The sequence below is a fragment of the Typopeltis vanoorti genome, chromosome 21, assembly GCF_054136105.1.
Source record: "Typopeltis vanoorti isolate ZY-2024b chromosome 21, IOZ_Tvanoo_1.0, whole genome shotgun sequence".
NCBI lineage: Eukaryota > Metazoa > Arthropoda > Arachnida > Uropygi > Thelyphonidae > Typopeltis > Typopeltis vanoorti.
In genome coordinates this window covers 21929001-21956473 of record NC_143569.1, presented here as the reverse complement: position 1 = coordinate 21956473, position 27473 = coordinate 21929001, and the positions used below count along the sequence as shown (strand labels likewise).

The 27473-nt window shown below is 34.7% G+C and overlaps 1 protein-coding gene across 2 annotated transcripts in view; it reads left to right on the top strand.

Moving 5' to 3' along the window:
• The window catches only part of LOC150094669 (regulating synaptic membrane exocytosis protein 2-like), a 358944-nt gene extending 332059 nt beyond the window's left edge, over positions 1-26885 (top strand). The window contains exons 19-21 of one of the 2 annotated variants that reach the window (XM_090410907.1): positions 14832-15043; positions 21403-21542; positions 25817-26885. In XM_090410907.1, coding sequence (XP_090267033.1) covers positions 14832-15043; positions 21403-21542; positions 25817-26008 — 544 coding nt within the window. In that variant the 3' untranslated portion in view covers positions 26009-26885. Of the gene's footprint in view, positions 1-14831; positions 15044-21402; positions 21543-25816 lie in introns of those variants that run through there. The other variant, XM_090410908.1, reaches the window with a different exon arrangement.
• Positions 26886-27473: the final 588 nt, after the last annotated feature.

The following is a 27473-nucleotide window of genomic DNA, read 5'->3' as shown; positions in this document are numbered from 1 at the left end:
TGAAGGAAGGGGTGGGGTGGAGGAGGCGTGTCCGTATCCTTGTATTGGTGTTTGAGTTTTTTTTTTTTTTAGTAATTTCAGTCTAATTTTTCATCTCGCTCGCTCGTTTCGGCTCTCTGTAGATCCCTAGATTTATCTTATCAAATGGCAATCTGGTGATCATGTCGGGTATGTAGAAGCGTTGGGTGGCTTTACCTTAGTGATTATTATATGTTATGCATTCACTTCACATTTTAAGTAATAAAATTTGAAGTGAAACAAACAGAAATAACTTGACTAATATAATATAACACAGTACAATACAATGTAAATCAATTGAAAAATCAAATGAAATATTGAAAGACGAAAAGATCATGATGATGTTATTCGGCATCAAAACCTACTAAAATCCTTTTGATTTTAGTACTTTACACTAAAGTCAAGAGTTTACACGTTATTACACTGATCTGTTTCAAATTATGAGATCTTGTCAGCGATATCATGTTAACAATCCTATGAAGGCAAAACATCTTGGCCAGTGCAATCTTAAATCAAACCATTACAAGCACTATTTTTCCGATTTTCGCTATAAAACATCTATGTGCATGGTAATAAAACTATGGAATTGTGTTTATCTGTATTTTTGAATTAATTATAATACTTATTAATATTTGTAATTACTGTCATAACTACATTTTAAGTAAATTATATGGAATGAATAAGGAAGTATAAATATTTCTCATTTCTCTTGGCCAGAAAAATCATACCACTGACGGTCCTCTTAACCTAAGCAAACAAAAGTTTCTTAACATTGATGATATTCGATAAAAAATCATCAATGATTAAATTCACGATAAAAACATGAAATATTAAAACACCATGATGAATATCACGCGTCCAATGAAGTGACTTGTTCATCACGATATGCATAAGTGTCACTTGAACAGGTTGTGTGCTGTGCTGTGCACATTTACAAAGAGCAATGTGATGTAAATTTAACTACTCTCTCTCTCTCTCTCTCTGTATGCACTTAGCTTAAAAGATATTTCAAGACATTTCAGAATAAAATAGCAATAAAAATGAATACAATTACTTGCTAGGTAGAAGGAAAAAGGTACTTTCTAATCCAGAGAGAAAACGTGTTACTACCATCTCAAAAATTTCTAACTGATATGAAATGCGAAAAACACCCACGAAATTTATGAATAAATAGTTTAATTCACTACCAAATCAGTACATGAAATCAATAGTCAAAAAAAACAAGAGGTCAAAATGAGAGAGTCAAAGTGCCTCAGTAAGGAATGTGGTCGCCACTCACAGCAACACATCGTTCAAAACGATGTTTCATACTGTTTAAAATGGTGTCTAGGAGCTCGGTTGGCAATAAGAACCATTCATTTTGCAAAGTTTTCCTAAGTCCCTGAAGTTTTGAGGAGGGGCTGGTTGAGAGAAGCAACATGTCTACTTAGAGCATCTTAGGCATGTTCAATAGGATTAAGGTCAGGAGATCTCGCTAGCCACACCATACGTACGATAGTCTCTTCATGTAGATAGTGGTCCACGACCATCGCTCGATGAGGACGAGCATTATTGTCTTGTAGAATGTTCATCGCACGCTCATACGAACGGACATAGGGGTACAGGACCTCGTCTATATAATTTTCTGCATTCACTGTAAGAAGCATATACAGGTTGGCGAGTTCATCCAACGAGATGAGTCCTGAAATCATTACACTACCTTCACAATAAATATCCCTTTCACGGATATTAGAGGATGATAAATTGACTCCTATTCCCTCCAGACCAAAGCACGCCTGGTTTCGCTTTGTAGAGCAAATCAAAATTCGTCTGTAAACAATATCGGCTCCGCATTGGTCTTGGATCCGGTTGATGTAGAGCTTAGCACATTTCAAACTTTCTCTCTGTAGGGTGGGGACAGGGGCACGCAGACTACCGGACGCATAGTATACAGGCTACCTTCGTGATGCGTTCTGCGCACAGTGGAAGTATATCTTGTAGCGATGCGAGTTCATATCGTAGCTGATTCAGAGAATCACTCCTGTTTCGCAAGGAAGATAATAGTTCTTCCTTCACTTATCTATCTCTCTTTGGGATGATGTTTGTGACAGTTGGATTTGGTTCCAGTCTGTGAATCACGGACGACTTATGCAATCATCTGGCTACATCCGTCTGACGACCTTGGCCGGCATATAAATGATGTGTTGCAGCCATATCCAATAATTTGGTTATCACGAAATTCCTTGTTTTCACTCTAGACATGAAATGAAAACCAATCCAAAACGTTCGCTTTTATGCCATGGCTCATTTGCATATACGCTCTGAGTGCGACTCATTTGTATACAATAACCAGATTCAACGTCACTTTTTACATAATTTACTTGCCTTTCATATGTTTTTTCCCTTTATTTCCCAAATATTTCGCTATTTTTCTCTATTCCTTAGTTTATGGAACCAAGTGTAATTCGTAGCAGGAAAATATGAAAGATGCTACTCTGCTTACTATTATTAAGGTAGACGTATGCCAAAATCCGTAAGTAAATAAAAAACGATTGCAGTCATGCTATGGAAGGCTTGGCTGGATTGTTTAGGTATGCTCAAAAAGTACACGTGTTAACTTTTTTTATGAACACATAGTAGAGCTAGAATGTGAAGGCAATCACATAAAATGATGGATTACTCACTTCTAACACAAAAGGAAAGCTGAAAAAGTGAGAAAAAATGTTCACATGTTGTGGATGAGACCCGAGAATGTTTCGGAACGAACAACTGAAAAAACTATGTACATGTATTTAAAAACTAATTTAGATCACGCACGTCACTTAATAATTTCTAGCTTAAAAGTGATGGTTATAGAAAAGATAATAATAATAATGCACACCACCGTAGAGGTTGATTTTGCTGTAAGTGATGTGAGAAACAATGATGTGATCATCTTCGCCATCCAAGCTGTAAACTAAATTCGAAATGTGTCGGACGCATATTCTCATAACTGAACGACCTAGAGACAATTACCTCATATTTCCGATGTTCGTGGACACCATATTAAGATACGCAAAAATCCTGCCCTGATATTGACTCAAATTATTACATGATAAAGCATTTAAATGATGTTTTGTACTCTTGAAGAATGTTGGCTACTACACGTGCCAAGAGTATTGGGCTTATGAGGCAGCAGACAAACGGAAAAACGAAGGAAGCAACACTAATTAACAATGCACCTAAAACCTTAAATAAGCAAAGTTAACCTTAATTTTAATAATTTCGTTTATAATTTTTTCCTACAAAATTAGAGTTTCAAATTTTTAATAAAAAGGTTAAGTAGCTATTACATTATTGGCGAGTATGTGTATTTTTATCCCATACACGAGGAGGAGGTATAAAATCTATGCAGAACAGTGTCGTGTGTAGGGTGGAGTAAGGACTGAGAAAGGCGAAATCTATTGACTTCTTTTTTTTTTTTTGAAGAGATGGAAGGTTGTAGTCTCGAGAAAACTATGTGAGGAAGAGAGCTGTTCTAGAGCACAGAGGTAGATAGAATAAATGAGGAGGAAGAGAATGAGGTTCAATGTGTTTCCAGTGGTACTGAAAGGGGATGTTGGGCAGCTGCTCTATTGCTTTAACAGGAAGAAAAGAAAATGGAGGAATGTGAGTTATCAGTTCAGCGGAGAAGTGACCATGTACCTGAAGAGACAAAGAAGCTGAAATTGCGTTTATGGGATAGCGCATGAAATGAGTCTGGGAAGGAGCAATAATCCACGAGACGAATACTCTCATCTGTAAGGCATCAAGGATTTTTAGGAAGGTGTTGGGTGCATAGCCCGCAAACATAAACAGAGGTCTAAGGATGGGCGAATTTGGTATTTGTATAAACTTAGTCGCTGGGTGGATGAAAAATAGCATCTTAAGCGGAAAAGTATGCACATTTTAGAGATTGAGGAAGCTACCGATGTGTTTATGCTAGTAAAGACTGGAAGTAACTGTCATTCCAAGCAGAGAGAGAGAGAGAGAGAGAGAGAGAGAGAGCTGATTTTGTTTGGTGATTTATGTATTACTGAGAGAGTAAGGGAAGATAACTGCAGTTTTGCCTTTTCACTGGTCATAATCCGGTCACCTACTCTTCAATGCCACCAAACCGCAGTTTTGCCTTTTCACTGGGAGTGAAAAGGCAAGACTGCGGTTTGGTGGCATTGAAGAGTAGGTGACCGGATTATCATCTCCAAACTGAAGGGTGGTAAATGTTTAAGGCACTGGTTGAAGATTATCCGGAACGATGACAGTCTGAAAATTACTTGGATTGTTGAAAGAGTAGGATGAATGAAGAGTGCTTCATTCGTCAAAAGTCTTCATAGTCATCTGGTACCCTTTCTTACCCACACAAGATTATAAACGCAGTGTGCAGAGAATCGTCTTCAGTAATGCATCGGCATGCTGAATTTACTGCGATAGCCTGCTGAGTAACAGCCACCATTCAACTAGAGAAAAATAGTACTTGCTAACTGTTAAATTAATAATCTTCAATGACAAAAATTAAAGGGAGCAGCATACATAGTTCTCCAGGTACTGTGGGCTTATTGCACAAATCTGATAGAAAAGGTGTAAGCGCGTTGGTAACATTTAGGATATTAATGTACTGTATTGTATATATCCATTTTAGAGAAATGAACAAAGGGCATTCCAGTATATGCATCCTAGAAGAATGAACAAATCTGTATTCATAATGTGCCAATAAGTTTCTTATTTTGTAACTTAATTCTGCTGAATTTATTTACGAAATTTGTGAGTTAACGCGGTTTGACATTACTTGATAATGTCAAACAACACGGTAAGTTACAAATATGCATAAATTCAATTTCCTTTAATACTAAAATCGCCTCCTTTTTTTTTTTTTTCTTAACATATTATATGGGTAGTAGAGGTTTCCAAAGCAAGGGTTCGAGTAATTTTCGGGGAGGGATGCTGGTGTTGATGGATGCGACTTATAGAGAAAAAATAATTTTAAAAACCCTTGCTTGGTTGAGGTAGTTTGGTTATCACACAATACTATAGAATTAAACTCAGAGGGTCGTGGTAGTTTTTAGAAAGTAAAGGACATTATATCCTCTTATAAACACCTCAAATGTATTTTTAAAACGTAAATTGAAGACAATACGACATACAAGGAAAGATTCTTCAAAGCAATATTTTATCATATCTTTAATGATACCTATGATACCAGCAGATTAAAAAACATATTCTACACTGTAATAGTTTATTCAAAATTAGCAACAGACATATTTATTATGGAATGTTCGTTCTACATTCATTCAAGGAGAGAATACAAATTACAACAATCGATAAACCAGAAACAGCAAAATCTGTGAAATAGAAGGTTAATTAATGAAATAATTGATTAATCATTTCTGGCAATGATTACAATTTAAATTTTTTACCAACAACGAAAGACAAACTGTCGCCACTTTCTCTATCCATTGTTTATCGGATTTCTTGCGACTGTAATGAATTAGCGAACTTCAGTACTGCATTCGCGCCTTGAATCTCATCAGTCGGTCTCACACCAAAATGCAAGAGCCAATGGCACCGATTTACAGTTGCGAAAGACAAACTGTCGCTCTGTCGTTATCCATTGTTTATCGGATGTATAACGAACGTAACTTGACGTATTTTGAACAGAATGACCGCTCTGTGAAAAACAAAATAAGAAAAAAAAAAGAAAAAGAATAAAAGAAAACGATCGAGTAAACATCAGCATTGCATTCGATATCTTAAATTTCATCACTCGGTGAACAGAGGAAAATCTGAATAATGTTTGTATATTTTAGTCTAGAGCCTGTGTAGCTCAGTGGATGTGACGTTTGCACAACACGGCACTAAACTGCACGAAGGAAGACTTCTTGGTTTCGAATCTAGTCGGTGACTAGAAGAAATTCTTCTAATCCTTTTTTCGACCGGTTCCCGAGTTAGTCGATCTTTAGCACGGGCAAGCGGGTTTTTCTCCCGCAAACTCGGATTTTTTGTCCAGGAAACTCAAGAAAATCGACCGTAGAACCCGCATTATTTCAGACATTAAATACGAGTGTTAGGGTTAAGGACCACGAAATAGCGGCACTTGTTGAGCTGTCTCTCTTCACTGCGTGCCGCTTAATTAGTGATAGGCTTGGGCCAGCTATCTCTGATTGGGTACCAGTGGAGATTGAACTGCCCACTCAGTCTCCAAAAGTTAGATAGGGCTTAAAAACAGCCTCGCCTACTCCCTATATATGGGGAAAAAAGCAGTTAGCTGATTTTTTTTTATTTTAGTCTACAGATCACGTCTGAGAGCTGCTCAACTTTTATTCGCTTTAAAACTTTCTTACATGTTCTTCTTTTCGATATGAAATTCACTTTTATCCTGCTAAATGGTGATCACTTCCGATTTCAAATCCTCTGTACACTCTAGTGTCCTGCACAAGAGAGAAAACATCACTATCAACAATAACACAGTTAATGAGACTTTCTTGTTCCTTGCTCTTCTCTCCATGTGAATTTGTACACATTTTCATGTTGGAACAATATGCACAAATTTACATGGGGAGAAGATGCAAGGAATAAGAAAAGTCTCATTGACTATGTTATTGTTGATAGTGATGTTTTCTCTCTTGTGCAGGACACTAGTGTACAGAAGATTTGAAATTGGAAGTAATCACCATTTACTGTTGAGCAGGATAAAATTGAATTTCATATCGAAAAGAAGAACATGTAAGAAAGTTTTAAAGCAAATAAAATTTGAGAAGCTGTCAGATGTGAACTGTAGACTAAAATATACAAAAATTATTCAAATAAAAATGAAAAAGTTTAAGAACAGGAATCAACCCTTGGAGATTCAATGGCAAGCTCTGAAGAAAACTGATTGATTCAGCGAGAGAGGCATGAAGTGAGGTTGTCTGCAAGGAGAGAAAAATCACAACTCCATGGTGGACACAGGAAGTTAAAGAGGCAGCGAAGGAAAAGAAGAAAGCAGATCAAAAGTTCCTGGCAAATAAGTCAGCTTGTGCTCTTAGAGAATACAGAGACAAATGTAAGAAAGCTAAACCCTGTGTAAAACTAGCTAAGCAAACACATGGGAAGACTTTGGTAAAACACAGAAAATAAATAACAAGAAGGTGGCAAGATATTCTGGAGGTTGTTGAAGAAGCTCAGAAATGGAGGAAAGAATGCTGTAAAAGGAAACAGAGATGATAAAGGCGATATGAAAACTGGAGAAATATATCCCTGAAGTATGGAGTAATTACTTCGAAATATTGCTAAATGAAACAAGCAGTGATGACAGCACAGTGATAAAAAACACTGACCAAGCATGCAATCAGGAATACTTATCCATACTTGAAGTAGAAAAAGCCATCAAAAGCCTGAAATGTGGAAAGGCAGCAGGAGTAGATGATATTCGACATATTCGACAAGAAATGCTCAAGTATGGAGGTATAAAGGTCTTACAGTGGCTGCGCTGCATAGTTCAGAAGGCCTGGACAGAGGGACGAATTCCAGATGATTGGAGTAGAGCTCTCATAGTACCCATACATAAAAAGGGAAATAAAACTGAATGTGAGAATTACAGAGGTATTTCTCTACTGAGTGTTCCTGGTTAGATTTATGCCAGTATACATGAGAAACGGTTGAGAAGAATTGTGGAAGAAAAGCGTGGTGAAGAAGAAGCTGGATTCAGGCCAAATAGAGGCTGTCAGGATCGGATTCTCACTTTACGACAAATAGTTGAGAAGTCATGGGAACAAAGATCTGTATTTATGTTTTGTAGATCTGGAAAAGCATATGGCAAGGCGTTAAGAGAGAAGCTATTAAAAACGCTACATTTGTATGCTGTCGGTGGGGCATTATATCAAGCAATAGTCTTTATTAGTTGTAAATCAGCAGTTAGAATTGACGGAAGTACAAGAAGATGCTTTAATGCTAAATCTGGTGTCAGACAAGGATGTACATTATCCCCTCTGTTATTCATTATCTATATGGATTACATTATGAAGGAAAGTGTATTAAACCTGATATCAAAATTGTTGATGTTAACGTCAGCTCTGTGCTTTATGATGATGATGTTATACTTCTAAGTAAATCCGTTACAAGTCTGCAAGATTCCCTTAGTAAACTGAATAACTGTTGTAATAGATATGATATGAAGGTCAGCATTAAAAAGACAAAGACAATGAAAATAGTCAGAAACATTGAACATATCAACTGCATTGTGAATGGACAACTTATAGAACAAGTAAAACATTTCAGCTACTTAGGCACGATTTTTACTGAAGATGGTAAATTAAATACGGAAATAGACAACAAAATCAACAAAGCTGGTATTGTAGGAAGTCAACTGAATAAATTTATATGGAATAAGAGAGAAATTAGTGAAAACACTAAATTAGCTGTATGCAAGACAGTGTTCAAAGCAATTTTAACTTAAGGATCTAAGAGCTAGGTCAGAAATAAAACACTTTACCAAAGACTAGAGACAGCAGATATTAGATTCCTGAAAAAGTTTAGGGGCGTGAACAGATGGCATCAATGGCAATATGGTATTAAAGACGAGGATATTAGGAAATAATTCGACGTTGTTAGCATCCATGAATGTGTTAGCAGAGCTAATCTCAGGTTGTATGGTCACGTAAACAGAATGGTAGAGGAATGATTAGCAAAATATCTGTTCTCTGCCAGGTTGGCACGAAAAAGACCCAGAGGCAGACGAAGATATAGGTGGATTGATACGGTAAAAAGTGCCTTATTAGATAGAAATATAAGATCTGAGAATGGTGGAGCTTTGACTGGTAACTGATTGATTTCGAGGAAAATTGTAGATAGGAAGTTAGTAATGATGTAAATTTTTCATGTAGTACTATCATATCCTGTATACCCCTCGAGGGTAAATGTCAGGAATTTGATGATGATGATGATAATGATAATGGTGAACAGGGCATCCGTTGGAATGATAACCGCATTATTCATATAAGTGGTTTTAAATATGAATATCTGTTCAAGGAAAGTTTAAAGGATTTATTATGCGATCCGAATTTAAATCATTCAGATTTAAATTCGGATGCTTGTCAATCTCGAATGTTTGGGAATCTCTTATTTTTAACACATAGCAAAACTGATTAATCATTTGTTTGATATATTAACTTCTAGCAAGCGGTGCCTGCGATTTCTAATTTACCGATTGTTGAATTTGCTTTGTATTCTGCCTCTAAATTAAATTGCTTGCTTGTTGATGATGCACTGTTATTTTTCGTATGAAATATCTAATGCTAATTTTAGAAATCGTTACTGTGCTGAAGTGGTTTCTTTGATCTTCTAAGAGTATATTATATTTAAAAAGTTTATATTCAGTTTTATATAAAAGTATCTTTCCTCATAGCTAATATTTGTGTAAAATGTGTTTATTTGAATTTATTCTTAATAGAGAAGTGAAATATATATTTTAAGAGTGAGAGGTACTGCTGGAAAACTCTGGTATATAATATACTTAACGTGCAATGACTAATACGTAATTACTAAATTATTGTTATTAACATTATTATTTATTAAGTTATTAGATTCTTGATATAATATATCATATTTATTATATTTTTGCTTTTATTTCTTTTATTTGATTATTATTCTTTTATTTTGCATGCGTATATCAATACGCATGTATATTTTTATGTGCAATATATCTATTCTGTTTTATGAAACAGTTGCACACTGCACTTTAACACATTAGCTTACAATCTGTAATGGTCACAATCTGATACAACCTGAGATTAGCTCTGCTAACACATTCCTGGATGCTAACAACGTCGAGTTCTTTCCTAATATCCTCGTCTTTAATACCACATTGCCATTGATGCCATCTGTTCACGCCCCTAAACTTTCTCAGGACTCTAATATCTGCTGTCTCTAGTCTTTGGTCAAGTTTTATTTCTGACTCAGCTCTTAGATCCACAAGTTAAAATTGGTTTGAACACTGTCACAACTACAGCAGTGGGTCGTCGCGGCTTAATCAGGGTATCTCCACTATGACAAAAGCCGTTCTCGTCACTAGTGAACTTGCGAAATTGACATTTTATTCTCGTCGGTTTTAAATACATATGTAATTTGTTAATCAGCGTATTTTGAAAAAAAAAAGCAACAGTTGATAACTTAAAACTTTCTTCGGTATTTTAAACGACTGCACAACAATAGGAATTACAGTCAGCTTGGCAGGTGTGGAGAGAGTGTCAGCTTTCCAAATTACAAGGCATAGAGCGGAAATCCCACTATGACACGGATACGTGAGTGTCTTCAAGCAGTAGATCATATGACCACCGACTATTTCATTAAGGACTAAATGGCTTGGAAGAAGTTCCATGTTTGATCTGCCTCTGGAGTAAAGTTTCTAGATTATGTAATCGTTGGTCCACCAACGATATTCATGTGCTTTAGTTTTTTTTTTTTTCCCTGACTAAGAAAACTTAGGCTATGAGGCCTGTTTAATATGCCTGTTAATAGTTTTTCGGGCAGCTTTGCCTATTTGGAAGGATGAAAAACTCGATCCTCCGAGAGGAGAAAAACCTTTCCTAATACCTATGAGACCAGCTGTATATTGTATAAAAACCCTTCGTGTTAGAAATATCATAAAACCGCGATTAATTTCTCAATTATTAACGGTGCTAGAGTTATTTTAATTACAGAAGGATAAACGCGACACCTTAATCGAATGATTTTGTTAATAAAATCAAATCGAGGTTGATTCACTTGAGAGTGTTAAGTTCATGTTAACTACTAAACTATTTTCTAACATTTTCTTTAGAAATTATTCATATTTGTATCACTTAATTTTGAAATATACCTTATTTTTATATACGTTTGCATTCATTACTTAATATTTATATATTTTATTAGATTAGTGAGTTTCAGCTATTTAGTGGACGATTTAAGCAACTTTATTCATAAAACAGCACACATAAAATTCTAAACTAAACCAAACCAAGGGAATTAAACAATATGTCAGAATTCAGAAAAGAGTGTAAAATTTAAATTTTTATTTAGTGCTCGTATTAATATTGTGAAATTAATCGATCCACACATTTGCTGTACTTTATCAGCACGAAGATTTGAAAACTAAACTGACATCTCCATATTCTTTTTTAATATTCAAAAATAAAGCCATTAAGTAAATTGTTATTCAAATAGCTACAGACACAAGTTTTTTTTTTTTTCAAAAGAAAATAGAGAAATGCATAAATTGTTTACTCATCAACAAATATACACAGACTACGAGAAAAAAAACAAAATGACAAAATATAAGCACTAGTAGAGTTTTTGCATATTTAAGAAAAAGGAGAAGAGTGTCCATCCATATTCAAATGTTAGAACTGCATTATTAAAATTCAAGAAGTTTGTGGAACAATGCTTCCATCCCAACATTAAAAAAAATGGGACATACATTACTTCAAAAAGCACATATCTACAATTGTAATAAAGATATGTGGGACAACTTAGTGATACAGTACTTTTTTTGAATGAGTTCGAAAAGGAGTGTGGATAACAATGTCGGAGTGCATTAACGGAAATAAATCTTCAGAGGGTACCCACATTTACGTTTAAATTAACTTTACCTCAGTAGATGGTATATTTTGATGTTGAAGATTTGTTGGTTTATGATTATTTTTATCAAGATAGAGAGCTCGTTCATTGGTTGCTCTTATTTGTTTTTCTATTATATATTGCATCTGTTGTTATACTCAAAATGTCCCTTACTTGTAAATTGCTAACATACTCTTTCTTAAATCACTGCATATGCTAAATTTTGTCACTGTCTGTCAGAATCATTTGATGACATCTTTATAGATGTCACACATATAAAATTCTATAAAATTCTAAAATCCTAAACATTCCAGGAAATTACTTTTATAGGTAATTTCCTGGATTTCTGCTTCTTAAACGCCAAACATAATAGTTTCATTTTTCTTGTCTCATTACTGCGCAGTTCTCACTTAATAATCACATAAACCTACTATTATCAGTGCTTAAAATATTACATGAATTTATGATTATTAACAAGCGTATTAATATTCTGTTAAATTCAATTCAGAAAATCTGAAACTTTCCGATTTCAATAACTTGAAAGTCAATTAATCCGATATTGTCTTTTTTTTAGAATGCAATTAGTACTTGATTTCGAGTTAAACTCTGTAATGTTTAAAATGACCACTGTTCTGCATGTTACATCTATTGCTGTGGCGTCATCACACTGATATCACACCCTAGTCATAGATCTCTAAAATGTTACACTGTGAAGGGATAGATATAAACTGACCGTCGTAACATATTTTAAAATGCTTTAATTTTTTTTAAATATTAAATATTTAAAAATATTAATTTAGGTTTTGCGTGTTAATTATTCAGGCATATCTGAGCAGTTAAAAGATGTATTTTCATGATGAATGTTAACAGGTTTAGTAAACAGATTCATTAAAAATATGGATACTAAATTAATTTGGTACCTATCTTTTTTCAATGCATAATATGCAAATATTTTTCATAGTTTTATAGTGAACATCACATCGATGAATGATCATAGAAAATAATGTTATCCACCGATACATGTTTTTATAAAACTTTTAGATTAGAAAAATAACCATTAACTGAAATAATGAAAGCGTAGAATATTTCAAGATAAACTTAAAAGGAGTCAACAAAGGAACTGACAAACACTTCTAAATTTCAATAACTTGAAAGTCAATTAATCCGATAATGTCTTTTTTTTAGAATGCAGTTAGTACTTGATCAAATCATATAACTGCGTAAATAGTAGCAGCGTGGTATTAATCAAACAAAACATAGTAACCTCTTCTGGAGCTGCATTCTTTGCATCATCATTGTATTATCGTAAATGTTTCTATTTCATAGCCGTTTCTAACTATATTTCTCTTAGTAACAATCATAATAAAATTCAGATAGCAGATATAAGTCCATGAATACAAAAATATTATGAACATATATGCACTCAATACATATCCAGAGAAGCCTCCAGGAAAACTGAATTTATCAGAAAATAGGACCAACATATAATTGGAAATTGGTACAAGAGCAATGCAATTGGCTAAAAATAGACCGTTCTCCTTGCAGTTTGAATATGTTTATCATTACATGACTTACACGGAGTCAACATATTAATTCTGTGACAATTTCAAATTCAGTCTTCCAAATAAGACACATTAAGACTGCGAGTGATATAACTGCATTTGTGACTGACTCCTTTTCTTTAATTGAAATATCAAACGCACATTTAGCTATGTTCTCGTTACAATATACACTCCGATAGTAGGCTAAAAAAGTTTGATAACTCTTTAGAAATTCGTTAGGATACATTCCAAGAAATATATGAATTAATTTTATATAACTATGATACACCTTTACTTTTTATTCTGATAATTACTCAATTAGTTTGCTACAGTACATTTATAATTTTCGTAAATATTGACTCAGATTCAGACGCATTAAGGATAAGTTTGGAATATTATGATTAATTAATTATTATTGTTATGGCACTTCCATGAAGTTCAGTCCGCGGCCTTATCGCGGAATCACTCGATAGATTCAAATCGGCTCTCCACTCTTCAATCCGCTTCTAGTTCATCTATGAAAGAAGTTTTTCATGTTAATTAAGTGTAGCTCACAGCCAGATTTGTTTGCTTGAAATAGGATTTATTTGGAACATTTAAATAAACTTTACATTTTTGCTTTCAAAATATTCCAGTTCCGATGATTTAGAGATTTCTTTGCATTTGGCGCTTCTCTTATTATTTAATTTTATTTTGTTAAAATTTGCATAAACTTCATTACAGAAAGCACTGCATTGAATATAATATTTCTATTATATTCCGCTCCGAAGTGATAAAGAAGCTGTGGAACAGGTGCAAAGATTACACAGATTACATCGAATATGGTATATATTACGAGGACAGATTGACGATATATGTGGCTGCAGACACCCATTAACAGGAAAAAGGTTATATGATTGAGATCCATAGAACTTCTGCAAAGTTATTATAAGATATCGGTTCAGAGGACACAAGAGCATTCTGGAAGTTAAGTTTGTGTACGCTTAAGTAAGGAATGTGAGCAGTAAATGAGTGGAAAACTTTGCCTGTTGAAGTCGTCAGTTCATCTGGTATGAACGGGATTAAAAGAAGATATCACATATGACGTGGGTCATGTATGGCTTCCCACGTGAGCCCTTGACTCCCCGTAGGTGTAGGTCTCTAATAATAATAATAATAATAATACTATGTTGGGAAATATCAGGAAAGAATAGATATAATCCAATTAGCTCTATTTCAGAATGGTGAGTTGAAGTTAAACAACATTTTTTTTTAGCACAAGTGTATAGTTTATTTTAACTCTCCACTTATGCGCTTCGTACAAAACTGTTCAGCTGAGATAAGTTAGCCTGTCTCATACGGGGCTAGCAGGTAGGAAATAGTGCATACAGTGGAAAGTGTACTATATAACAAGCGCCATATTAAAATAGTAATAAAACTAATTCAGTCTTTCTGATAAAGAATCAAAAGATGAGAACAATAAATAACTGATTAAGAGACAATAAATAAATAGTGCATACAGTGGAAAGTGTACTATATAACAAGCGCCATATTAAAATAGTAATAAAACTAATTCAGTCTTTCTGATAAAGAATCAAAAGATGAGAACAATAAATAACTGATTAAGAGCATTTATTTTATTTTATTTCGTTTGTACCGAGACGATATTTTAATATAACAAGATTCTTTATTATCATATTCAACTAGGTATTTCCTTTATTTCTATAGATGGGTGCCTTCATTAAGGATAGCTCCAGAAGGGGAGTTTTCCGATTTCGTTGAGGGATTAGGGCCTGGTCAAGTAGTAGGTCGCCAGGCCCTGGCCTCTCCTAGTTTGGGGGATGTCCAGCTAAGTCTCTGTGATCGAAAGGGAAACCTTGAAATCGAAGTCATCCGAGCCAGAGGACTACAGCCAAAGTCAGGAGCCAAAACGTTACCAGGTATGAAGGTTTATACCTGTATGTGTGTGTGTGTGTGTAGGAATTTCATGGTCGCACTAAAAACAGTGCTGCATATTATGGTCCAACTTGCAGGACCAGAAAAGGCCTAAAATCCCTCAACAATATCCTGTGCTATTCAACTACTAACCTGGGGATTAAAGAATGGTAAGTCCCCTATATCGCTAGTATGCTATTATGCTGAAAACTAAGAACATTCTTCCTGGAAACGGCTACTTCAGGAAGAACACTAGATCGTACCAAGAGAATATCTTGAAATCAGTTAGGGAGGGGTCCAAAGCTTTAAAGTCCATATAACTCCACTGACACTACACCTTTAAAGGATACAGTTGCAAAGGTAAATTTTGGTACGATGTGGTGTTCTTCCTTAAGTAGTGGTATCTAATATCTTAGGTTTCAGCATAGTAAATAGCCTTGAAAAAAAGTGGGCAGAGTAGACAGTGAGTAGTTTAAAAAATTCCACCAGGTCTCCAGAGCAAGGTTTCAGTACGATGTCAAAAATAAATAAAAAAATGTAATAAAAATAAAAAACCTCACTCATAGTACTATTGTAATATACGTTTAACACGTTTACTGAGAGTGAGTTACATAAAATATTAAAACAATATTAATACGTTCTTTCATAGTGCCTAAAGTTCATTCTATCCACGATAGAAGTGGTTGTTCTGCATACCTTAGTGTGTGTGTGTGTGTGTGTGTGTGTGTGTGTGTGTGTGTGTGTGTGTGTGTGTGTGTGTGTGTGTGTGTGTGTGTGTGTGTGTGTGTGTGAATCATTGTAGAGAAATATTGGTTGGTTCACTTCGAAGATATACAATGTAGCATAACATAATACATATTGTGAAGAACGACGGATTCGCTGGCAATTGATTTTTGTAAACAATAGCATTTGGGCTATATAGCTCTTTCACAATTTTGCGAAGGAGTAATCGTGAATACATTCCGTTATGCCAAACTATAGGGCTGTAATTGCCTTTGAGCGTCACAGCATAGAGTTAAATGTCAAGTGTTAACATACTCTTCTACTTATTATAGATGTTGATTAATTGCATCAACCTTCTTTAAATGCTATATTACTAATTTCTTTGAAAATGATTAACGGCTCGTAAACTAACCTGCCATTACTTCATGCCTATTAGCTTATGTGCTATATAACAGAGAAGATAATTATTCTTTACTGAGTTATTTGCATCAAATAACTTTATATAGTACATCGCTCAAGATAAGAATTTTGGTTTTACCTAGTATCATTCGCTGATTCGCTGTTTAAGACAATAATTTTCGGATAATATCTGATATATCTGCAATTGCGGTTACTAATGACTATCCGTTACATAAGCAGAAACCTCTCGAAAACTTATCGCAGCGAAATTTCAAAAGAATCTTATGTTCATAAGGAGCAAGAAATTGCATCAGAATTTTATCATACACAGACTGTGGTCTCCATTCCATTAGGCAGATGAAGAGGAAGACCGCACTTGCTATCCGATCTGATCGTTCCTAGTGGTAATGATGCGAAGAATATAGCACTTTTAATTCAGACTTAGCGTCCTTCATTGGTCTTCCAATGAAGGCTAGACGTAGAGTGGCCAGAAACCATTGCTTGTCAGTATAGAACAGGTAAGCAAAAAGATGAAACGAAGTCTGAGTTGAAAAGAGAGTATTGTGGGATAAAGAGACCTGAAATATAATACAATAATGTCAGGTGTGAAAGTGAGAGAAAATCAGAGGTGGATGCGATGGATAGAAAGAGTCAGGAAGGGAGTAGTCAAAGGTGTGAAAATATAACAGATGTCGAAAGATGTGATACCAAGATAGAGAGGAACAAGGAAAGGGGAGGTTCTTGGGAAGAGACAGAAGAGTAAGCGAAATGAATGAGAAAACAATAAGGATATATTATATGATCATTCCACGATAAGGGATCTACGTAACGTGAATGTAAAGAAATCGTGTTTTCATGTAGCAAAAACTAAAGATGTGAGACGCTTGTAGAAACCAAACAGGGGATGTGAATGGATATGACAGGGTATGAAAATGTTACTGAACGAAGCGACGGCCAGCCTGCTGGCCGAGTCGTTAGGGTATCGGCTCTAGCCAAAAGGCTGCGGATTCGAATCCCGCCGTGGACATGGATGTTTGCGATTGTCTTTGGAAATACTAGTGGTGGTGGTCGGCGGTAGATGGCGTTGGTGTAGTTGCGGTCAGTTGGTGGACTGAGCGGAGTAGGCAGAGTTGTGAAGCAGGTTCCCTCCCTCGATGAGTCTTTGGACTCTCCCTGGAGGTGTCTAATAATAGTAATAAGCTAAACAGAAGGGACATAATAACCAATCAATTGATTCATATGTTGTATAGAAAGAATGGTGTGCGGTTAATAGAATTATGGAGTGACTATGATGAATTAAAGAAATTATATTTGAAAGATGGTATTCAGCTAAATAATTTCTAAGTTCGTTGTTGGAAGGAAGTACTGGTCAAGGAGAGATATAATTAGCAGAACTAGACACTGAATGTCCGGGAACTAGTAGGTGTATGCAGGGAGCATTGAAGCAAGCGATTCTGATGGACCCAATTGGTTATTACTTTTTTTATCTTTGACTTGATTAACAAAGGATGATACAGTTACAAGAAAAGAGCATAATGGTTACAGTGTTTTCAAAGAGAGAACAAAATAAGAGGTGGGATAATAATAATAGATTATTGTTATTGGTATTGAGGTTAATAATAATAGATAATAATAGAGGTATTGCAACCGACAATGTTAGAGATTTGCCGGAAAGGCAGTGGATGAGTGTGAGAGACAGTCCATTCGAATCCGTTTGGTGTGAGATATGGACAAGCGAGATAAAATATGTTGTTCATTGCTGCTATACACCTGGGAGTGCAAGAGTATATATACATGATATGCATCAGCAGAAAAGTTCTGTGAGCAAGACCGGAGTCATTATTATGGGAGACTTTGGGATAGGAAAGGAGAGTAGGGGAATGGGGAAAGGGAATGAAATTTATACAGCTCTTAAGAAAGTTACTGGAAACAACATGTGAAGGAGGGAACTCATGGTTCGAGAGAGTTGGATTTGGTGATAGCTTCGGCATTTTATCATTAGCATTTTATCTCCAACTGGGAAGAGCGACCATTCATTGTTGTCCCGCGAGATGTTTAGGTATGTTGAATCTTTGGTTAACATGGAAGATTATATGTAGTTAGAGATCTGGAAATTATGTAAAGATTAGAGCAGTTCCAACTCATGAGAATCTGCAAGGGTGGGAGTCAAAGTGCATGGAAAATAAGAGATATTTGAAGGAAGAAGAATCGAACTGCATTACTGTGGCTAGCAAAATGAAACAGATGAGTATCAAATGGATGAGTAATAGCAATACGCATGCGATGCAAAAGAAGTAAATGTTGTGTGAATAAATGTAAGGTGGATTGCAATCAGCAAGCTCAAGAACAGTACAAGGTACAGGAAAGAAAGATTTTCATGTGGTAAGGAAGAAAAAAAAATCAAATTATGAGCTGAAATTAGTTACCCAAAGGAATCCCACAGTTCTTTCGCTATGTAGACAGATGAGGAAAATCGATCATGGAAATATATTTTTACAGAATTATAATAGTATGATGTAACAGAACCAGAAGAAATAGTCGAATTACTGAGTGATTATTTTGAGAATGTTTATCATTGGAATGTAGGTAAATCAGTGCCTGATGTGACAGGTATTGGTGTAGACTTTGGGGTAGAACAAATGGAGATGCTTGGAATATTTCAAAATCTCAATGTGAATTTTGCTATGGGAATTCGATGGGATATTGGCGTGCGTGTTGAGTAAATGTGCAAAGAAAGTAGCCCTACCTTTGACTGCACTGTTTAAGACTGAGCTCTAGCAAAGCCCCAAAAGAGAGAGAAAGGAGGGTGAGAGTATGTAATTACTTAAAGGTGGATTGAAAATTACAGACCTATTACTATCTCAGAAATGGAGGTTAAGGTTTTGGAAAAGTTGGTTAAATCTAGAATTTAAAAATGAATGGATAAAAATATAACACTTTATAGAGAACAGCATGAATTTGTTAATTTAAGATCTCGCCTTAGTAATTTACTCCGTTTCTGTAATAGAGCGGCAGCAAAGTTGGATAAAGGCAATGCCTACCTTATGATATTCTTGAATGTTGGAAAAGAACTTGAGAGGGTACCAGCATGATAATCTGATCTGTTTAGTAATCTGGAGTGAATGGAGGTAGATATGAAGTTTGTTAGATGGACAAATGGTGTGACGAAAGGCTTGGTTAGACGTATGCTCTCCGGCACTTTTCTCTGAAATCTTCAAGCAATAAAAATGCTAATAAGGGTATAAATATTATCCGAATAGTACTATAAATTTTAGTTTTTTGCCATTATCATTTCACTATGTCCAAAATACTTAGCGTAATTCCCTGTTTGTTCAAACAAAAACAGTTAACAGTTCTTAAATAATGAAGTGCTCTTCGAGAAGGGAGGTAATCAGACATTGACGGACGGCATCGCTTGATTTGTTTTCGAATTTTCATAATAAAACATTGCATATTTGCATATCCTAAAAACCTTAAACAGTATCTAAAATTTTCGAAAATTGTTTAATATAAAGAGAATCCACTTATTGATTTATTTGTTGTTTCAAAATGTTTTGTGTATATACTGTATACAGTACATAAATATATTTTATGTATACTGATATACACAAATATATAAAGTAAAATTATAACTATCAAACTTGCTGAAATAAATAGTATTGTTTCGAAATTCTAAAAGAAAACGTTCATTAATTAAAATGTTTTAAAAAAATATTTAACAAATATATTTTTAAATCTGAATGTAGGAAGATTTAATAAATACTGAAATGCAATTTTTAAGAATTGCCCCTGTTTTCCTAACTCTTGTACACAAATAACTTCAAAAGGTAAAAATATTTTCAACTTAATCACACAGTAGTTTGATAAAGCGTACAAGACATCGTTGGTATCTCAAGCTTACAAGAAAATCTGAGAGTAAATGGCACACCAACATACTATTTTGGCTTTATGAGAATCCCATCTAAATGAAAATATCTCGTAAATAATTAAAACCAATATTTTGATTAAGAGTGGATTCTGGTAAATTCAAGGTACACGGTTATATTTTAAATGTGCATGACTTACATAGACAGGGTGGCCAACCCTCCATGATTCTAATACATTGTCCGGCATTAGTAAATATACCGGAAAACGACCCGAACTTTTTAATTAGTACTGTTTTTAAGATGTTAGTACTTTTTATTTTATTTTTTCAATCTCACGAGAAAACTGAAATACTGAATGTCTTGTCAGTTCGCAGGTTTCCGGCAAAAACAGTATTTTTCATAAGGTTACGGTATTTTTCAAACGAAATATAATTAAGTCATCACCACCCCCACCGGCGGCAATATTATTTCATAACGCGAATAGTGCTACCTACAGGGTTACTTAATGTTTTTCTTATATTCGCGTTAATAGAACAGTTAATGAACAATTATGTTAATTAGTCAATTAACAATTTGTTCTCTAGAAATATAATGAAAGAGTTTCTTGCGAATTTGTTCCAGTAACTTTAAATTCTTCGCTAAATAAAAAAAAAACTATAAACAATAGCAATATATACAAAACGAATAGTTTGTTAAACAATTCGTGAACTTTTATGGAAACTGTGTATCCTATTTGGAACTATGGTGAAGCACTCGAAATGGGTTATATTAAAAAAATTCGGTTTACCGGATTTTGCAAGAAAATAGTTTGACGAAAGAGTTGTCGGACAACGAGTTATTCGACGAAATTTCATGTTTGAAAAGATTATATCAACTGAAAACTTTCAGAAATTGAACTAAGACAAAATGTAAATTTACATAAATGGTTCCCCCCCTCCATCATTGACAGAAAATGTTTGTCCCGAATTTGCGTAAATAAATATGGTCACCATAACCCATAGATGATGTGAAAAATCAAAGTTTTCTGAGAATGCATAAACTCAAATATATGTGATTATTTTATTAAATGCTTCTCAATGAGAGGAAACATTATGAGGCTCAATCGTAGGCAGTGCTTACCTTAGTCTTCGCTACTTCATAAATGTTACCATAGAATTAGGTTATTCATTTCCAACGCTTCATAAATTGTTTTTCTTATATTTTAAAACAGATAGTGCAATTTCGTTACTGTGATGTTTTTTGATAATACGAGGATAACTCGCAAGGATAACTCATTATAACGAACTTTCATTGTAGTTTTGTAATCAAGTTATTATTAATTAAACACTGTTCTATATGAACCTGAAAATAATAACGCTACTTCATTAATTTTTCAGCTCCGTATGTCAAATTATATTTGGTAAACGGCAGGAAGTGTGTCGCCAAGGCTAAAACGTCAACAGTCAGGAGAACACTGGATCCCTTGTACCAACAACAACTAGCATTCCATGAAAACTATAGGAAATGTGTCTTACAGGTAATATATTAAACTTATTATTCTCCAGGAGGTTTCGTTTCTATATGGACTTTATAAATTCATTACATGTGTGGCTTCATCAATCATTGGGAAATTCCCTAATTGTTTTCACGGGAAACTGGATCAAATATTATTTTTCCTATCTGGGAAACTTTGGATCAATAGTCTTTTCGGTGTAAAATAATGGAAGTTTATTTTCCTAATAAGATTCCCTTCTTTATATTGCTTCTTTTGATAATGCATATATCAAAATACAAAGCAGTTTAGCAGTTTTTATTTAACTTTTTTTTTCAATCAAGACAAACCTTATAAACTCAAAAATCTCGTCTAGAGCAAGCTTTTACAAACATCCATGCCTAAGTTGGGATTCGAATCCACAATTGGTTGGAGAGCGGGTATGATATCCTCTCGGCCAACCAGGCCAACTTTGTTTGTTAAATACGATGTATGTAAACAAAGGCTGCTTAACTTCGGATAAGCAACACAGGTGTATGTAATAGTGTACAGTGTTAATGCTACATTGAATGAAGAGTTAGAGCCGTATGAAAATGAAGTTGAAAAGCTGTTGCATAACCTGGATAAGAATTTGTCTATACGGACAGATGGAATTTCAGCACGTCTGCTAAAAGGAATGTTCAACCGAAATGTCTAGGCCTTTCACATGTTTCTATGACTTGAGTCTCAACTCAGGAATGATACCACAGAAATGGATGGAATGATGACAGTTCCATTGTACAAGGGCGGTGCAAACACTGATGCGCCTAATTGACCTACCAGTAACTCTGGTGTAGTAGTGAAGATTTCAGAGAAGTTGGTAAGAACTCGCATACAGAAATGGGTAGAAAAACAAGCTATACTCCGCAATGAGCAGCATGAGTTTAGTAAAGGAAGATCATGTTTTAGCAATTTACTCAAATTTTATAACAATGTTACGGCCGAGTTAGATAAAGAGAATGGATACACTATGATAATGGTGGATTTTGCTAAGGCATTTGATAGGATACCTCAGAAATGATTTTGCATAATCTGGAGAATATGGGATTGGAATATAAATTCTTGACATGGATCTGTGGATGGTTGACAGATATCAAAAACTAGTATGTGGTGGGTGTGGATCTGTCAGATTTAACGTGACCAGTGGTGTACTTCAGGGTTCAGTCCTTGGGCCATTTTTGTTCAATCTATACATTAGTGACATAAGGAAGGGTCTAACATTAGATGTGCAATTGTTTGCCGATGATGCGATGATAGGCAGGGCAATCAGGGATGGTACTGATATCCATCACTTACAAAATGATTTGAATAGGCTGGAAATTTGGGCAAAAGAAAATGACTATCAGTTTAATGTCAGTAAGTGTAAAGTTTGGTGTGATGAGATTTCCAACGACATATTATATAAGCTTGGTTATGCTACAATAAACTGATGAGGCTAGGGATTTTGGCGTAATGGTGGATAGGAATTTGAAGTTCAAAGGTCACATAGAAAAAGTTGTAAATACAACTCAGAAGAATATTGCGATGTTGAAGCGAACCTTAACATGTAAGGATAAAGAAGTCATTTTGCCTCTTTATAAGGCCTTGATAAAACCTCACCTGGATTATTGTGCTCAGATTTGGTCTCTCGGGTTCTAAAGGGATAAAGCAGCTGTGGAAAGGGGTGCAAAGAAGAGTTACTAAGATTATATCCGAATTATGAGATTTAGATTATGAAGACAGATTGCGAGCATGTGGATTGGACTGGTTAAAGAAAGAGAGGTGATATGATAGAGGTCTATAAATCTGAATGGATGTTATAGGATATCGTCTGATGAAATTTTTCTTTATATGCAAGGTGGGGAGAGAGAGTACAGAGTCATCCATGGAACTTAAGTTTTTTCGCAGTCAAGAAAGGGTAAGAGCTAAGTTTCTCTCTCACAGAACAGTGAGTCAGCAGAACAGTTTGCCTTTAAAGGATAGTGAGTGCATCTAGTATGAATGAATTTAAGGGAAGGTATGACAGCTAGTTTAGGTGATTTATTAGCCTCCCTCGATGAGTTCTTTGATTGACTCCCTGGAAGTTTCAGATAATAATAATAACTATTCTTTGGCAGATGACTTTTCATCGTCTAGTAAAAACTACACCCTAACGTAATGGAAATTACACTAAACCTGTTAATAAAATAGCATATGACACAAGGCGTGCCCAAATGCCATTTGCCAGCCTGGTTATTTGCTGTTCATTTCAACCTATAAGATTTGGGTTGAAATCCCAAACTGTCACCCGAGTATTCTGTCTTCAGGTGGTAAATGATTATCACTATGTGGTGCGAATCTGCTTTTTTTGTGGGGTTTGAAGTCGTTTAAAAAGTATCGTATCGTGTTTTGTTCCTTCTGTAGGTTTACAAATTTTCGTGGGTTGGATTATCATAAGCTTTTATCTGCTCACTCATTGTTTTGGTAGGTAAATCTTGAGATTTATTTCATTAGGAGAATGGTTTATTTACTTCAGGGAAGAAAATAAATAAATCTCCTCCGGCAAAAGGATGCTTCAATCAGTCCGTTAACTTAATAGTGAGGTTTCATTGAATTTAGGACAACTAGTGACTGGGAAAGAACATTTCTAGTACAAAAAGTAAAAAAAGTCATTTCCAGTCAACAAAATGAATTATTTATCCAGCTCATAAAGGAAGATAAAATGCGAAACACGGAATTACACTATAATCGTATATTGTTAAAGATTAAATGCAAATAAAATTATAAGTGAATAGAAAAAAAAAACAGGGTTTTGTAAAGGACAAGTCCAGTTTATCAAACTTAATTAATTGCTATTATACTGTTACAAAGGAATTAGATGCTGGAAATAAATTCGACATTATATATTTGCATTTCAGAATAAATACACTGCATAATAGTTAGTCCTATTCGCAAATTTGGGGAAAACGTAAAGTATCATTTTTGTCATAAGGACGATTAAGGAAGGAAAAACGACAGCAGTATTGGATGATCATGCCGCTTGGACCCTAAACTACTTACTAGTATTGCACAGAGAGAAATATATTAGATTCATTAGTGTTCTTAATGTTGATCAACGATATTGATTATTAAATTAAAAGTTTAATGATGAAGTAGACGATACCAAAATAGGAAGGGTAATTAATAAAGAAAAGCAAAGAGTGTTTCAAGTACACTTAAATATGATATTTTGTTTCTCGGAAAAACAATAATTCGGATTTACAGAGAAAAATATAATGCCCTTCATCTGAGTAGAAAAATCCAAGGGTAGCATACTATTTCGATATGCATAAAGTTAAAACAGTGGAGGATGTAAAAAAGAACTTAGCAATAATAATCTAATATGAAAATTTCGCACCACTCTACTAAAACTACCAAAACTGAAAACAATTATTTTATTAATTTTCAGAAACTTTCCATTAGATACCAAAGCGTCATTATTGTGGAATTACTGTCTAAAAAACAAGTATACTGATATGTTGAATGAAGTGCAGAGAGAGAGAAAGAAGAGGGAAACCAATGATATCCAGAGTGAATGGGTATTGTTAACAAGAAAAATACTTCGATTTTGAAGGTGATAAACTTCAGAGACAAGACGAATTAGAGAGGTTTTGATTGAAATTGATAAAATTGTTAAAGAAATGAATAAATAAATTATAGAAGTTTACATTTTCTCAGTAATGGCTACTAGTGACATAAACCAGTAGTCATTACTGAGAAACTTGAAATGATATAGAACAATGACTGGTTTTTACAATCGGATTTGAGAACTTCGGTGCTACCTTACGTGCCTACCAGTTTGATCGTTATGGATATTCTATCCCAGATATTTTCAAATGGAAGTAACGAACTACACTTTCAATATTATTTGTGCAAGTTTTCCTAGTTCATGTGATTTACTATCACATGAATAATTCCAATTATTTAAAAGGAATTCATTTAATATACATGCCACAAACACACACACATATATATATACATATATATGTTTAAAATTAAAACTTACTTATCTGAATTATTTTAACGCGCTTTTTCTTTTAAATTAAATTCGTACAGCTTTTTTTAATCTGTACGAATTTTCGCTTTTTTCCTTTATTGTATGCATCTTTTGCTTGCTTGTTCCTGTTTCCCATAAAAAAATGTAAAATGTAAAAGTGAGAAATATTAATTTAAATTCTAGTGTACTTTATTCAATGCATGCACATATATTCCGTGCTTATTTTAGTATAAAGTAAGTGTCGAGTCCATTGAGAATTATTTTTTCTTTTGTTTTTTATTAACAGGTGGCAGTGTGGGGTGACTACGGTCGTATGGAAAAAAAGGTGCTCATGGGAGTGGCTCAAATCATGTTAGAAAAATTGGACCTTTCTAACTTAGTGATTGGCTGGTATAAACTATTTTATCACACGTCACTTGTGGATGTGCCTGCTGGAGCTCAGATTAGTGGCGTGCTATCTCTGGACAGCTTTGGCTGACTGACTGACTCTTCCTTAGGTCTTTGCAACTACAGAAAATCCGTGTTGCCATGGAAATATTCAAAGAAAGAAGACTGAAATGAATACATTTAATAAAAAGGGGGTGCCTTGTGATTACAGAAGACTTTATCGGATTTTCCCCCGTTCTGGGATCAGTGCCTGTTTTATTGAGCGATACCGTTTTCTGCTACCTTCCTCATAGACTTCTAGAAACATCTAGGATATCGATCAGAGAAAGTTCCTTTCTTTTTTAATTACCCACTCCCATGTTCTTCCTTCCTTCTTTTTTGCTGGACATCATTACGCAGGCTTGTTGCAAACAGCCTGCAAATTCATTAAAGATAAACTTTCTCAAATCTCAACTCAGAGGCCAACTGTGAGAGTATTACAAATCAAAACTGATGCGAACTTCATTTCATTACTGTTCCTGCTACAACACATTCAAGATGAAAACAGCAAGTCAAATACATTCTCTGGCCGGCACAGTAAAGCAGAGATAATTTTGAATTTCAAAGATTGTGATGCCATCTATCGAGTTTTATAGACACTACGATAAAAGTAAATCATCAAGTCGAGAAACACGAGGGCAACGCTAATGATGACAGTAACTTCCTACTACTGGAAATTAATATCAAGTACCTGAATGTCTAATGACATACTACAATTGTGATGTTACTAGTCGATCAACGGGTCTTTCAATAAACTAAGACATTTTGATGTGGACGAGCAATTTATACGGAGACTTTGAGGGTTATTCCTGTTTGACTGTGATTCCATTAATTTTTGATTCTTATGTTATTGTAAAGTAGAAGATGGACATTCCTGGGAGTTCTGCAATTCAGATACTGTGTTTTTCACTTGGATGGAAAATATAAGCTTGAACTTATGTCTCAGTGTCATTATTTATCTTTAATATGAGCATTCGAAACAAAATTTGATTCGCAAAGGAGTTTCAAAGTAACCCTTTCATTTGATTTAACTTTATTGAACTTACTAAGCCGATTAATAAAATATGCTTTCTTATTTATACCTGCACTTTCATATAAAATACTTGTGTTCGATGCCATAACTTTCGTTATGGCATCGAACACAAGTTTCGTTTTTCGTGTTCGGAAAAACGAAATAGTAATATACGTGTCACGTTAAACTGTGTTGGATTATACTTTGCTGTTTGACCACAAACCGTCTTTTAAGAGATTGCGATGAGTTCAGTAATTATATAATAGGCTATGCGGTTCCTTGAACCAAAAAGATGGGTACTATCACTGGTATCACATATTATGAAAATTGTCAGCCGTTGTAGTAGCAATTATTTTTTTATGAAAAAACAAAGTGGTCTGGACATTGGTGATTAAAGAAGGCGTTTCAAATATTACGCAATGTTTTCCCGGATACAGTGACATGCGGGTTTGAGCATTATTGTAACTGTAGCAACCAGTCGTGGGTGGTACACTAACGACAAACA